General features: G+C 37.4%; 2 protein-coding genes across 3 annotated transcripts in view; both read left to right on the top strand.

Annotated features, from left to right (window-relative positions):
* Positions 1-6859, top strand: part of kcnj16a (potassium inwardly rectifying channel subfamily J member 16a) — a 32633-nt gene extending 25774 nt beyond the window's left edge. For both annotated transcript variants that reach the window (XM_051673885.1, XM_051673884.1), the window contains exon 2: positions 4157-6859. In XM_051673885.1, the coding sequence (XP_051529845.1) occupies positions 4168-5331 (1164 nt within the window). In that variant the 5' untranslated portion in view covers positions 4157-4167 and the 3' untranslated portion in view covers positions 5332-6859. The remainder of the gene's footprint in view (positions 1-4156) is intronic.
* A 2926-nt stretch (positions 6860-9785) lies between these two features.
* LOC127426851 (inward rectifier potassium channel 2-like) lies at positions 9786-16395 on the top strand. The gene is made up of 2 exons (XM_051673883.1): positions 9786-9943; positions 13093-16395. The coding sequence occupies exon 2, from the start codon at positions 13350-13352 to the stop codon at positions 14625-14627; it is 1278 nt and encodes a 425-aa protein (XP_051529843.1). The 5' UTR covers positions 9786-9943; positions 13093-13349; the 3' UTR covers positions 14628-16395.
* The last annotated feature ends 351 nt before the right edge of the window (positions 16396-16746 follow it).

Here is a 16746-nt window from a genome sequence, read left to right on the forward strand (position 1 = left end):
TCCCACAATCCAGAAGAAGAGATAATTGTAAGACAATCTGGGTATTTCACATGATTACACAAATACTGTATCACTCCATAGTCTGGCAAGCACGAATGGCTCTGTGACCAGAAGGAAGTGAACACCAGTTCAGCCAGTAAGCGAGTGGAACCTGAAGCCCAGTTTGGCTGGGTGGGGGCAGCGATCAGTGCAGAAGATGCTCAAAGTGGTTTGGCTGTGATACATTAGTCTGCTGCCAAAGGTTTTCTCAATGGAATGCTAACAGTTTCCATTCTCTCTTCTTTCACCCTCTCTGGGTGTTGCAGTTTAGAAGAGCTTCCTTTAATGGTAAATGGAGAAAGTTAGGGACTCCACCCAGATAAAAGTCACTTCACATTGGCTGGCTGCCCTGGCAGAGCCTCTTAACCCTGAAGTAAGAAAACACAAATTTTCTCGACAATTGTCTCGATGCTGGAAATCAGCAAATGTTTGCTGAAGAATCAAAAAATATAACTTAAGAGGAGTCCAATTGACCAAAATGTAAATATTAGTTGGAATCAAATAAAAAATTAAGAAGGACTAGCCGAAAAGGAAAGTTTTTTCAAAAGGTAGAAAATGTTTACATTGCATTTTGATAAAATATCAAAATAATTTTTATAATGTGCACCAATGAATTGCCCATTAAGGACCTCCATTAAGAAAGTAAATAGGGTCAATAGGGACTTTATTTATGTTTCACATTAAATAGAAATTATTTTAATATAATTTTAGACTTAGATTTGTGCATTGATAAAACATTTCTTGATTCTGAAGAGTATGAAGCCTGAGAACTTTTTTGTTTATTTGGTCTCGGACATTTCAGTAGCAAATTACAAAATTAGTGGAAGTTAGTTATAATAACTCTGATGGTGAATGAATGTTAGGAGATTTACATTACACTCAATTACATTACACACAAACAATCATGAATACGAATTAATTGGCAACCCAAGCCAAACTTATCAAGATACAATGGCCTACGAAAGACAACATAGAGTTAAAAGTATTAGATTTCTCTGTACACTACTGCCACACAATGCAAAGTTTCTAAGAAGTCTGCAAACTGGAAAGATCACAATTGTTGTTGCAATGAGGTTTGCATCTCCAAGCAACCATTCTATTATGATAAACTATATTGACACTGGGCAAAGAGAATATAGAAAAAGAAAAATTACCAATGGTAAACATTCCCAGATTGCCATCTTAAAATAGATGGGAAACCAAAACGTACCAGTGAAACCAACATCCGACAAGTTTATGACAAAGTCCACCACTAGAAAAAGTATAGAATAATCTCTCCATCTTTTCCTTTTTTCTTTCTTTTGCTTTCTTGCTGTCTCTATCTATAATTCAGTCTGTATCAGTCTGACCCATTTGTCTCAACGCATCCAAAGTTTTCATATAGACAAGAAAATTCATATAGACGAGAATTCATTCATCTGCATCTGCAAAGCCAGTGCTGGTTTAGCAGAAGGTCTCCAGCCAGGTCTCCTAAGCAACCAAATTGGCCCGGTTGCTAGGGAGGGTAGAGTCACATGGGGGTCACATCGTGGTCGTGATTAGTGGTTCTCGCTCTCGATGGGGTGCATGGTAAGTTGTGTGTGGATCGTGGAGAGTAGCATGAGCCTCCACATGTGGAGTCTCCACAGTGTCATGCACACTGAGCCACGTGTTAAGATGCGCGGATTGACGGTCTCAGAAGCGGAGGCAACAGAGACATATCCTCCACCACCTGGATTGAGATGAGTAACCGCGCCACCACGAGGACCTACTAAGTAGTGGGAATTGGGCATTCCAAATTGGGACGTAAAAAAATCGAGACGGAACATGAAGTGCTTGACATGTAATTATAAGTATCTGTTTGCGGTCCATTCTATGTTAAACACAGACATCGCTATTATGGGTGTTGTGGAAAATTTCATAACTTGTGATGTGTGTCAGGTGTGCTCATGTGTGAGTGGGTCTGGCAGAGACAGAGAGAGAGAGAGAGAGAGAGTATGTGGATGTGTGGGGGTTTTTTTATTTATTTTTTTACTGTAGGCAAAGTTTGTACTGTTAAGCTTTGTAATAACCTGCAAAAATCTATATACATTGCCTCTCATTCATAAATGTAATGTGTTTGTTTTGTGTGTGGGTGTTCATATGTTTGCGCTCTTGCGTTAAACCACAAACAAAAGTGACACATCATCCTACTGAAAAGGGGAAAGTCCACACTGTGAGGTATCAGCTCACCATTGACACCAATGTTGTACAAAAACATACAGAAATGTCTACCATTAACGCAAGGCCATGAAATGTCCAGACAAGTTCTAGAACATCTCTGTTTGCATAACATTTTTTTGCACAAACATTCTTGTAAGATATAGGTAGCATTTCATAGCACAGGAAATATACAATGACAAGCCTTAACCTGCAGAATGGGGGGTGGGGTAATGGGTGACACCTGCTAACTGCTTTCTCAGAGAACTATATGCGCCAAAGTGTTTATTTGACACCCTGCCAGAATCTACTGTATGTTGTAAAGCCACACTTTCTCTCCTCAGTGACACATTAAATCCTTCCATTAATATCTCTCTTAGACCCAACATCAGAAAAAAATGATGTGGATTATGTCAAAATAACGAGTCCCTGGATCGATGTTCTTTGGTGTCCCCAAGTTGAGCTTGTGTTAAGTCATCAACATAAAATGGCCAAATTACTGACCACAACCCTTTGCTTGTTCCACACAAGCCTTAAATTTTGCAACCATGGTACTTATGAGTGTGACCAAGGTGCAAAGTATGGTGTTGTTTACAAAATATGTTCTCATAAAGTTTTGCAATTACTACATTTAGCAACAATGCACTAAAACAAAATACCACTCTCGGGATGAGTCTGATTGGATTCTTATATGAACAAAAACAACAAATTCAAGGAAATTTTTTAAGATCCCATACAAACAAAAAAGACAACCTGCACATTATAAAGCCCCTTAATTAGAAACTAACTACCTGTATAGAATGTGTATACAATATTTGATTGTCTTGTTCTAGAGTTTCTCTCTCCAAGGCCAACATTATCATGTCCCAGGAAAAAACATGGATTTCTCCTTTACCATTTTAAATGACACCACAACAGTTCCTCTCATATGCTAGTTTTAAAAAAAAAATATTCCACCACCAAGCAACCATCATATCATGTGTTTTTGTAACTGTGTTTTGTGTAAACATTGTAAGCCTTATTTTGTATGCTTGTGGTCAAAGGCACTGGGATTCTGTCAAATCTGCCAATGGTAGGGCTGCACATTTATAACAAAAATAATTATTGATGATTATTTCCATTCATATAGTAATTGGGATTAATTTGTATTAATAACATTTCCAGTAAAATGCTCAATTTGTGTAGATCTAGTGCATGCCATATTCTTTGTCACCTACACATCCAAAACAAGCTAAGAACATGTGTTCCTGAATGACTTTATTGGCGTTTTATTAATCAGTAAATCAAGACTAGTAGCCTAAACAGTCAACTTCACATTGGCCCTCTTTGCAGCATAAAAACAAAGATGTTATTCAAATTTTGAATAAATTGTAAACTTATTAATACATTTTACACAACATGAGTAAACCATGGACTGCTATACCTGACACTTTTCACAGTTAGTTATTTGTGGCAGTGTAAACTGTATCTCTTCTAATTGTAAATCTCAATTATTTATTCAGATTAATTGTGCAGCCCTAGCCAATGGCATCATTCAGATTTTCTGTCAATATACTTGAAGGAATCACCCAAAAAAAAAAATGTTTTTAATTACTCACCCTCACATTGTTCCAAACCTATACGGCTTTCTTTCTTCCATGAAACACAAAAAGAGATGTAAGGCAGAATGTTAGCCTCAGTCACCATTCGCTTTCATTGCATCTTTTTTCCCCCATACACTGAAAGTGAATGGTGCTGTTCTAACATTCTGCCTAACATCAACCTGTTGTGTTTCATGGAATAAACAAAGTCGTACAGGTTTGGAACAACATGATGGAGAGTAAATGATCACAGAATTTTCCATTTTGGGTGAACCATCTCTTTAAATATCCAATTTAATATCAGTGCAATGTAATAGCTACAAGTAAATCTGACTGCACTTTTCTCTTTCTATCTATAGACTGATGCAGCATGAACTCAGGCACGGTACAATACTCTGGAGTAAAGTGCAGTGGTGACATACCTAGTGTGCTAACCGAAGACGGCTACTACTCTAAGAAGAAGCGATATGTGCGAAAAGATGGGAGCTGTAACATGGTGGTGCGCCATGTTCCAGAAGAGTGGCTCCTCTGGGTCACTGACATCTTCACCACCCTGGTGGAGATCCGCTGGAGGGTCATGTTCTTGACATTTGCCCTCTCCTACATCTTATCATGGCTCTTTTTTGGAATTTTGTTCTGGATCATTGCACTCACCCATGGCGATATGAAAGACCCCACCAATGAGCCATGTATTTATGAGGTGCGAAGCTTCACAGCAGCTTTTCTGTTCTCATTAGAGACCCAGACAACCATTGGTTATGGCTTTCGGGGCATGTCCGAAAACTGCATGATCGCCATAATCTTAGTTACTATCCAAGATGTCATCAGCGTCTTTATTGATACTTTTGTCATTGGTATCGCCGTAGCCAAGATGGCATCTGCCCGGAAGAGAGCCCAAACGGTCGGATTCAGCAACTGTGCTGTGATCAGCTTACGTGATGGCCACCTATGCCTGTCATGGCGGGTGGTGGACTTCCGTAGAAACCACATGGTGGAAGGAACGGCTCATGCACAGGTAGTTCAACACATCGCACACGCCACCGGGAAAGTTGATGTTTCATACAAAGATCTCAACATTGAAGAAAGCAATATCATCCTGGCCACCCCAACAACCATCATTCATAAGATCAGACCTGGCAGTCCTCTGTACAAGATGAGCTTGCAGGACTTGAGGAAGGAGAACTTCGAGTTGGTGGTGTCTTTCACCTACACGGATGACTGCACAGGCATCCTCCACCAGACACGAACATCCTACATTCCAAGTGAGATTCTGTGGGGCCAGCACTTTCAGGAGATGATCAGGGTCACCCGCAAGAACTACAGAGTGGACTACACCCTGTTCAACCACACAGTTAAAGTCCTGGTCCCAGAAATAAGTGCAGAGGGATATGACCTGAAGAAGTGCTCTCCACAGCCAAAACACAAGCCACTGTACATAAGTTCCCCAACAGCAGCTGAGGATTTGGTTAATGGGAATAGCCTCGACACTGAAAAAGAATCTACCAGCAGTGCTGTCCAAGAGTACAAGCTATAACAGTGGACCTGATACATCATGACTCTATAGCACTTTGAAATGGGGCTTCCTCATAGGCTTCACTAATGTAAGCAATAGTACAATAATAGTTTGCCTTAAAGTAGTTCAGCCAAAAATGAAAATTCCAGCATGAATGAAAATGAAATGACGTAGCTCCTCACAAATATCGCAGCAGTTCTGAAGTGAAATGTCCACTAAGTGGCGCTAAATGTTAGTAAAATTTTCTCTCAAACAGATGAGGTTTTTATGGGCAGGGTTGGGGAGTAACAGAATACATGTAACGGGATTACGTATTTAAAATACAAAATATAAGTAACTGTATTCCACTACAGTTACAATTTAAAAAAATGGTATTTAGAATACAGTTACATTCAAAAAGTATTTTGATTACTGAAGAGATTACTTTGCATTTTATTGTCATTTGTTTCATTTAATATTTAGTCCTTTCAAATGGAAAAATATATACATATAAATTATGCTATCCAAAGTGCATTTGAACAGCGATGAAACACTTTCTTATGATGTGTTACATTCATACGAACAGACAGAGAAGTAAGTTTGAAGCAAGTTTGGAGCAGAAGAAACAGAAATAAACCTTGTGTAAGTTGTCAGCTTTACGCTAAGCTAAAATGCTTTTTCTAGCCATTTTACATGCACATGTTACTAGACACGATCACATTTTTTTATCAAGAAAGTTCACGGTGGATCATAATTTCTTTTATCTAGTAAGACCTTTGATATTAGGGCAACAATCTTATTCTTGATAATATTTTTTTTTTTATTGTTTTCCTGTAAAAATATCTAAAAATCCTTAAAACAACATCAATTTGATTTATCTCGTTTTAGAAACAACACTGCATAAGATATATAGGTTTTTCAGAGAATGTATTTTTAACATGTGTATTTTGTCTTACTGTACTGGCAGAGTTTTTATAGTCAAAACAAGTGAAAAAATCTACCAGTGCTGAAGAAGTAATCCAAAGTATTTAGAATACGTTACTGACCTTGAGTAATCTAATAGAATATGTTACAAATTACATTTTACAACATGTATTCTGTAATCTGTAGTAGAATACATTTCAAAAGTAACCCTCCCAACCCTGTTTATGGGTAATGCTCTAGCGGGTTTTAAATCAACAAAACTGACCTCCCTACCCTAAACCTTCATCCTAAACCTTACCGACAGTATCATAAAAAGCAAATGTGACATGGAATGCATTGCTGTAACACCATCATTTTGTGTTGCTTCTATGACACTTTCAGCTCACTTGTAAACTTGCATATCCTTCAGGACTCAAAACCTGGTTCTTTGCTCTCTATCAGTTGAGCTACTATGCAGTTGAATCGCGATTGATCAAGCTTGTAAATGTAGTTGGCTATGCAATGCAAATGTTAAAATGTATCACCTTACAAGTCATGCACTGTAGTAAAAGTGTTCAATGTCATAAGACATAGGCATTTCTCAACTGATAAACTGCCCTGTTACTCATGATTTGTGTGAAAGGGAATAAAAGACATTGAAGTTTTAGCAGCTCCAGTGCTCAATTTTGCTAAATGTAGTAACTGTAATGTGTTTTTATGAAACCAGGTTTAGACCCATATCTAAACCCATGACTCTCTTCCGTAGAATACAAAAGGATATGTTAGGAAGAATGTTAGCCTCAGTCACCATTCAATTTCATTGAGGAGGCTAACATTTTACCTCACATCTCCTTTTGTATTCAAATGGGTTTGAAACAACATAAAAATGAGTAAATGATGCTTTGGCTTTGATGAGATTATTATACAGAGCACTATTTAAAATAATACTGTAATTATAAAATCAACAAAATTTTGGGATGTTTTTGAATAAAAGCAGTGTGTCCTGTTTGATTTATAAAGTATTTTATTTCAAAGGTGCATATGTTAGCTATATATGTGTGCACCATCTAGCAGTCTTGCACAAACCTATAATCTTTTTGTATAAAACATACACACACAAGCACACCTTCACTTGTTCTCGGAGATCATAGAGGTTATAAAACTTTGATGTGCATTACAAAATCTTCCTCTATGAACTTTAAGGTTCTTTGAGATGTACAAAAAGATTAAATTGATTAAAATATGACCCCAAACCTTTACCTACATGAGAGGCTATGGAGTAATTATAATGACAGTGATGTTAACCTGACCAAACTGTGGTCAGTCAGAGAGTCTCTTTTGCATCAGCCAAGGAAGTCCAGAAGATTTTTCCACCTAATTTTGCAGAGTGGTTAACCTTTCCTTACAAACAACTAATAAAATCTTTTGGAAACAAGAGCCCCAGTGGCAATTTCCAATATTTTCCTGTTTACACAGCATGCATCCAAGTTCCTGAAGGGCAATCTAAGGGGTGATGTTGAAAATGTTTAACCTTCAAGAGCAATAAATGATCTTTAGCTCTTAAAGTAGGCTACCATGTATAGTGTATACCAACAGAAAGATCCACCCTCTCGAGACCCACAATTTAGATTTTTTTTTTTTTTTTTTTACTTCATTAAGGTGTTAGTGCATACAGTTTTTATTTTTAAATCAAGTCTAGGTTCAAATTCAGGCTATATGAGTGTAAGAGAGTGTATACTTTAGGTGCTGTGACTGGTCACCATTTCATTTAGATTTTTGACAATTTTTAAAAAATACAAGTATTGCTAGACTCTCAATTCACATGAGACCACGTATAATAATAACTAAAACCACATGCGTAAGAATTATAAGATAATTAGCAAATGCTTTTTAAAATCATATGGAATATAACATGCCCTGTATTTCTCAATTAGTATTTTTTCAACTAAGTATTTGTCAATTACCCTTTTATAACATTTTATTAGCATTAAATCATACATTAATGTCATCATATTGGACACTTCCCCAAACATTTGGCAACACAGACAAGCCCAGGATGTTCTCTTTAAAATACACCAAGATGTAAAACAGTGGCATGTATGGTCTTTGAGGTATTAACAAAAAACCTATGTCCAGTCAAGTGAATAAAACTAAATTACTGGGTACTGGGAGCTTTTCCTCAGAAAGTGAAGTCTCCAGCCCTCCACCTTGTGGTTGGATTCAGTGCTGTCCAAGCATAGCCTCAAATTAGGCTGAAAGGTAAACAGAGGATGGACATCTCACGCACCACATTTTGCCTATAAATAGACTGCATTATTTATAGACTTGAACAAAAAGTAGCTTAAATAAGCCCTGTGAAACAGCTTCACAAATAAAAGTAGAGCACGGCTCATTACTTATGATAAGTAAGCAGTGGGTGACACGCAGCAGCCAGGAAGGGCATAGGCCTATACTGCTGGGTTTTCACTGGACCACTTATAAAGAGAAGGGGAAACATTCCTCTGATTGAACAATAAATTATCATTAATTTGTGATTTACAACAATACAATGCACAGCCAATATACAGTATGTTCGAGACTGATAAAGTCCTCAGACTTAGGAAGTTTTCTGGGGTGTGCTATTATATAGATACATATGTATATATTTGTTTGTGGTTTTTTTTTTTTTTGGAATAACCAGATAGATCTGAAAAAGTCCATGCATAGAAAAAATAAAATCCATATCAATTTTTTTTTTTTTTTTTTTTTTTTTTTTACAATGACAAAATCTAGACTAAAGACCACAATATAGTCGTTAATTTATATAAAATAATAGCCACAATTAATAGCCATGTATTCAACTAAATATTCTATATTTGCAGAGGGTGGGACCATATGTCAAAGGTCAAAGTTTAAAGGTATAGTTCACCCAAAAATGCAAACACAAACGGAGAAGTTTGGCAGAATGTCAGTCACCATTCACTTTCATTGCATCTTCTTTCCATAAAATGAAAGTGTATGGTGACTGGTGACTGAGGCTAACATTCTGCTTAAAATCTTCTTTTGTGTTCTACATATGCAAGAAAGTCATACAGGTTTGGAACAATATGAAGGTGAGTAAATGATAACAGAATTATATTTTTGGGTGAACTATCACTTTAAGTCCCTGTAAATATCAGTCGGTCAACAAAATACTTAAACATAAAATTACACACGTAATAAGCACATTTCTGAAGCTTTATATAGCATTTTATTTATTTTTTTATTTTTTATTTTTTTTATGAACCCAATGCTTTGTTTGTTGTTCAAAGAAAAGCACGATATAAGCACGTACCAAACTGCAAATCCTACATTAAACTGTGAATTGCCCGTTTATTTTGTCGTCTGTGCAATATCCAATGGATATTCTTGAAAACTAGGCACATTTGTCACAGTTTAATCTCACCTGAGCTTCTCTTTTTCACTTGCTCTCCAGCCTGAGAAAATCTCTTTATCCGCGCGTGAAATTATCCCTCTCGTGATTGGTCGGTTTCATGAGAGTGGGCGTGTCTTACCGGTATTTGTTATTTAAACAGCTTTGAAGCCTTGTGGAAACAGCACATGAGTTACCGCAGGCTACATACGAGGAGGAACGTGTAGTTTTCTGTTCTTATCTTTGAATATTTCAAGACCATACGTGGAGAGAACAACATCAATGAGAAGACATTGTGGATAGTAAAACATATCGTAGGATATACATAGGAGAACTATTTCTTCATTTACAAATGACTTGGTAAGGTCGCACATTACTGACATTTAATTAATACAATGTATGCATTAATTAATGATTTTATGTAACAGAAAATAAACACTGACTGCATGGCGATATTAAGTGTTTTTTTTTTTTTTTAACACAAAGGTTTTTATGTTAGTTTTGTCTAAGTTTTTTATTCATTTATAATGCTAAAGGCAAGGCAAGACTTGAATGTGGCAGCTGCTGAATGAAGAGCTGTTCATTACAGTTTAGTTCTGGCCTTTAGAACAGTTCAATGAGAAATGTCATCAATACTGCATTGTTTCTTCTGAAGTTAAAGATCTGTTCAAACAAACAGAAAAAGTGACATGACATCTTGAGTATCTCCAAACTGTATAAGAAATAATCCTGGAAGTAGACCAATAAAAAAAAAAAAAAAATATTAAGGGAATGTCTTTCTTTTTCTTTTTTCTTTTTCTTTTTCTCTCTCTCTCTTGCACCTGTTGACTCCATATGTCCCAGGATTGTAACATGTGCTTTTATTGTTGCAATGCACATATTGTTGCATAACACAAAAGGTTCATTCTTGTCTATTGTTGTTTTTAATAGTCTGCTTTACTAAACTCACTGTTACTAAGTGTGTACTATTGTCTGTTTGCCGCACAGCTGCGCTCAGCAGTTGTCAGGCATCAGTAGACTGACAGATGCACAGACTGCCTATTCTGCCTTTAAACACCCACCGAATTTCAATTGACAGCTAAATTGAGGATTAACTTGTTTGTCAGGACTATGCACACCACATAATGTTAACAGCAATAATAAGGCAATAGGATTTTCCCTAAAATATGCAAGCAAGCAGAGATATTTTAGGAATATTAACTCAGTAGATCACAAAAAAGAATGTAGACTTTTATGTAACATTTTCCATTGGTCCTTACTGTTTCACGGCATCAAAATAAACATCTCTCCTGGATATAAACACTGTCATATTACTTCATGTAAGAAATAATGCAATCTATCAACCTGCTCCTGATCTGAATGTCTGAGAGACCACATGTGAAAACAGTCTTTAGGAAAAGACAAATATGTTGAATTGAATCTGAACAAGCCAGAGACCAAAAGAAATAAACGGCTTGATTTTGTTCTAGATGGCAGAATTCTTATTGCTAAATAAGGAGACAATTAAACCAAGTAATTTTTTTTAAATACCTTAATTTCTCAAACTCTCTAAACTACTTCTTCTCATTCACTTTTTCTCTTGCTCACTCTTTTTTTTTTTTTTTCACCTTCTGATTTGTTTGTATCTAGTGATTACGATAAAAAAGAACCTTTCTTTTCATTATGGTTGCTAGGAACATTGAGGGCAGAATGGGAGCTTTAATGAGTCGTGCTTTAGCCCTCCCCAAAGAATTGACACAGGGCTGTCATTACATGGCTGAGAGAGAAGATGAGGTCCCAAAGGACGAGCTCTCAAGTCAACAAGCCTTGTCTCAGTCCCTACTATGCACCCTCCAGAAAACCAGCCTTAGCTTGTTGTTATTAACTTTTGCTGACATTAAAGCAATAGACCAGTATGTTATGTGCTTTGTGACATTCTTGACTTCGGTCAGGCAAACGATTGCATTTGATCAGTATGTCAGATTTATTTTTCATGTTTGAGACTCAAACTTAAGTTAAGCAATGTCTAAAAATCTGCATGGAACAGGCAAAGCACTATTTACATGCAAAAAAAAAAAAAAAAAATAGATTGCAAATAACCATTTCAGTTGGTTTTTACCTGGAATGTTTGTGAGGACATCCCTGCAAGACTTATTAAAAGTATTTTAATGTTCAGTAGATTCACTAGAATATTTTAAAGAAGCTACAGGTGTTAAATATTTCAGGACTCAAGGGACATACATGACTGAGCAAAACAGTTTTCCATCTACCCAAACTCTGATTAGCACAGTATGTGAAAATGGGTATTACTGATTGTCCTGTGGGAAATAACACTATACAGTATAAGAGAGAGCTCTCACGGACCGACTGGTTGGCATGACATTAACAAGGGATGTTGGGCACTGTCTGGTAAAATGGCATTATGTAAAAAAAAAAAAAAAAAAAAATATATATGTATGTGTATATATATATATATATATATATATATATATATATATATATATATATATATATATATATATATATATATTGTGTAGAGACAAATTGACAATTGCTTCCAATGTAAGCTTAAAAATGGTTCAGTGATTGAAATTATAAAATGTCATAAGGACATATGATGTAATTGTGCATTTCCACAAGATCCAATGGAGTTACTGGAAAGTCAAATGATAAATTATCTTGACATCACCATACAGCCAACAAAAATAATTGATGATCAAACAAGCATACTTCACAATTTACTCTGTGGACTTACTTTAAGGTTTTGGGTTAAGTTCTGTTATTTTATCAATTTTGAGTGAAGCCTTGTTGGCAAACACTACTGTTATGTTTTTCTAAATCTGAAAGGAATGGTAAGGGTGCTCTTAAATTTCAAAGTATGAGTTTTTGATTAATCACATACCATTCATCAAAGTTAGTATTATTAAATGTGATACTAAATTCAAAGGGAAATGTTAACATTGTGATTTAATCAGTGTTTGAATTTATCAGTTCAAGCTGAGACTTGAGAATGGGTGAGAATTATGTGCATCATGTTTGGTCTTAGAGACATGTGAGATGGTTGAACCAAAAATGTAATTTTAGTGATTAGGTTAATTTAGAAAGACCTTTGAGTCAAACTGAGGCTGAGAGAAGAGATCTTAAAAGGTGATGTGTGCAATTGTTTCCATTTTTAAACCCTGTCTCCTATTCCATATTAACATGCAAAGACAACTACAGTAAAAGTAAGCCATTCTTAGATTGATTATCTCCCAAAAACACTGGCTCTGTGGCATTATCAAAATATTGCTCAATTTGTTTGAGCATCTTGACCTACCCAACACATTAACATTGGCGGGACTTTCTGTTGGTCGACCAATGGAATTCTGTTAGTTGATGCATGTGGTGCAAAAATTCTATAATTCTGTTCTATACCCTCCAGAGGGTTAACACTTGATTAAGCTGTAGTGACTGTAGTGTAGTGATTTTGTGTTTCTAAGGTTTTTGTCAATTAATGCTAACCGTTGTATCTTGTCTTTTGTTCCTGATAGGAAGTATGATTGATGAAACCACCAGAGCAGATGAGAAATAAGTGACCACCCCATCTCTGGGCCTTCAGACCTTTTTGTCAATCAAAAGGTCCAACTGGAGCAACGAGACGCCACCTGCGTCCGGCTCTGAACAACCCCAATATTTCCTGCTTGTGTTGGTCCCCGTGAGTGTTTCAAAACTGTTTCTCCAACGCTTTTTCCAGAAACTCAGACTGTTTTCCAAAGCAGAAACAGCACAGACCTCCCAGACTGAGGTGATGGGAAGTGTGCGGGCCAACCGCTACAGCATCGTGTCATCAGAGGAGGACGGAATGAAGTTGGCCACTGCTGCAGTGCCAAATGGGTACGGTAACGGGAAGACCAAGGTGCACACCCGTCACCAGACCCAGAGCAGGTTCGTCAAGAAAGACGGACACTGCAATGTGCAGTTCATCAATGTCAGCGAGAAGAGTCAGCGATACCTGGCCGATATCTTCACCACGTGCGTGGACATTCGCTGGCGATGGATGTTTCTCATCTTCTGCTTGGCCTTCCTGCTGTCGTGGCTATTTTTTGGATGTATCTTCTGGCTGGTTGCCATATTCCATGGAGACCTGGAAAATGCAAGTCCGAAGTGCGTTTCGAATGTAAGCACCTTCACTGCTGCGTTTCTCTTCTCCATCGAGACACAAACCACTATCGGCTATGGCTATCGCTATGTTACGGACGAGTGTCCCATCGCTGTGTTCATGGTGGTATTTCAGAGCATTGTAGGCTGCATCATTGATGCCTTCATCATTGGTGCTGTGATGGCAAAGATGGCAAAGCCCAAGAAGAGGAATGAGACGTTGGTCTTCAGCCACAACGCTACAGTGGCCATGAGGGACAATAAGCTATGCCTCATGTGGAGGGTGGGCAACTTGCGCAAAAGCCACCTAGTAGAGGCCCACGTCCGGGCTCAGCTTCTTCGATCTCGCACCACAGCTGAGGGCGAGTTTATCCCTCTAGACCAGATGGACATTGACGTGGGCTTTGACAGTGGCATTGATCGCATCTTCCTGGTGTCACCTATTACTATTGTTCATGAGATAGATGAGGACAGTCCTTTCTATGACATGAGCAAGCAAGAAATGGAAAACTCTGATTTTGAAATCGTAGTGATCCTGGAAGGTATGGTGGAGGCCACTGCCATGACCACCCAGTGCCGTAGCTCCTACGTGGCCAGTGAGATCCTGTGGGGTCAACGCTTTGAGCCTGTTCTTTTTGAGGAGAAAAATTATTACAAAGTAGACTACTCTCGCTTTCACAAGACCTATGAAGTGCCAAGCACCCCCTTGTGCAGTGCGAGGGACCTTGCTGAGAAAAAATATATCCTATCCAACTCAAATTCTTTTTGTTATGAGAACGAGGTGGCCCTTTCAAACAAAGAGGACAAAGAGGAAGGGAACGGGGATAGCATGGGGCCTGTAGGAACAAACACCGACACTAGCTCAGACTCAGACCACAGCCAAGCCACCTTAGAACCACGGCCTCTGAGGCGGGAATCTGAAATATGACTGTGCAGAAATTGTGGCAAGGTTTAACAGACACCTCTTTAAACAGGCACATTGAGCTGAACTGAGCTCTTCGGTGAGGCAGACTCAAGCTAACGGTACAGTTGCGAGGAGGAATCGACAGAGAAACTGTACAAGAGTGTTCTAACGAAAATGCATGGTTAAAAAAACAGCATAGAGGTTACTGCACAGCTAATGAAGAATGCACATCAAGGGGAGGAGTGGGTTACCCAATTAGGCTACCTTTTAGACCGTTGCTTCTATACGACATGAAGTGGGGAGTATGTAACTGGTAGGCAAAACTTGAAAATGAGCAGGCATGCAGCCCTGTGCATTTGGCCGAATGTGATGTCAGAATGAATTTGAGCTTAGACACGTATTTAAACATTTTCAGCCATTCATTCATGCTGCTACAAAAGTTGATTTGATGTCTGCATTGAAAATTAATATGTACCCAGTTCTGTCCATTTCAGTTGGACAATTTTAATAGTTGCAAATGGAAAAAATACATTAATGCTCTATATTTACAATATTAAAATCTGCAAAATAGAAACCAATATTAGAAGGTAAATTTAAAGAAACAACTCTCCACCTCCACATTGAAGCACAGAAGGACTTCAAATGAGAAATGCACAGTGAGTGTTAGACAATGTCTTAAGTATAATAAGAAAGGACATTAAAGTCCTGTTTCTACTGTGTAGTTAATTATCCCATCGTTCCCTTTACTCCTTTTCTATATAAGTCAGCTAAACTTAAGCTGAGCCTGCAGTTTATTTCAGGTTATCCTAAGGCAGGCTTTCTGAGGAGAAACGCACAGGAACATGCCTGTTTATTATGAGAAATCGGACAGGGTCTTTAAATCAGTATCAGAGTGAGGCATCACAGTCATCGTGTCCGCAGGGATGAAAAGAGTGAACGTGTTAATGAATGTCTTTCTACAAGTGCTGCTAAGTTGAATATTAAAGAGTTTTAGATGAAACCAAAGAGTATTCAAAATGATCTTTTTTTTTTTTAAAGAATGCATCATTTGTTTTTATTTTTTTCTTGGCGTAAGACAACAGGACAAGTCAAAACATGGAGTAAAAATATATATTTGTAAGTGAAAATAATTGTTTTGTTTGTTTATGCACATGGATGGTTTATCAGATATTTTCTTATTCAAAGCCAAATGTGTATAGTACAAAAACAGAAAAACAAAGCCCATAGGAAATAAGACTGCTACAGGTTAGCCGACCTTATTTTCAAACAGCTAAACCCTCGTTTTCTTCCCATAACTTCAGTGTTACTACAGTTTATTGCTACATAAGTGTTTGGGTTGAAAATACTGCTAGGAAACCTTTAGATTTAAGGTTCTGTTTGCATGGATTACAACTGTGTGAGTGTACCAGGGTCGAAAGGTTTAGGTTTATATACTTTTTGTTTTATTTAAAAGAAGGACAGAAAGCAGCCCACTCTCCCTTCTGACTTTAAACCTCTCTAATCATTCATTATTTCTTAATCAACTCTAACCTCTTGTCTTACCTGGTAAACTGCAATACAACCCAAATGACTAATCTGACATGTGTACCTAGGACTGGGTATGTAGGACTGGGTAATTAGACTGAGATCGTGGTACTGTGATCCAAAGACAATCAGAACACAGAATCTGAGCTCAGAACCGCACTTGCACACAAAATGTGCACTTGAGATGTCACATCACACTTGATTGCTTTGTCAAACTTGATTGCAATGTTTTTACCCTTGTTTTTTTTTTTTTTTTTTTTTTTTTATACACCTAAAGTAATGCAAAACGACCATTAGAGCATGTTCTCCGGAAAGCTCTATAAAAGGAGACAATAAATGTAGGGTATTTAAAAAAAAAATAATACTGCACATTATACGGCTGTGTTACGCATACAAAGACAAAAATTGCTAATACTGTTTCATCTATAGCTTTTTTTTTTTTTTTTGGCATGTCTATTTTTCAAGAGACACTTGATGAACAGCCACATTTTCAGTTAGCCTGATTTGTACTGGCAACTGTTGGCTAATGGGGAGGAAGTGCTCTTTATAGTGACTGATGGTCTATAGGCAGCATTTCATTCTCTTTGTTGTAAATATCCCCATACTTTTTGCAGTCATT

The sequence above is a fragment of the Myxocyprinus asiaticus genome, chromosome 36, assembly GCF_019703515.2.
Source record: "Myxocyprinus asiaticus isolate MX2 ecotype Aquarium Trade chromosome 36, UBuf_Myxa_2, whole genome shotgun sequence".
Lineage (NCBI taxonomy): Eukaryota > Metazoa > Chordata > Actinopteri > Cypriniformes > Catostomidae > Myxocyprinus > Myxocyprinus asiaticus.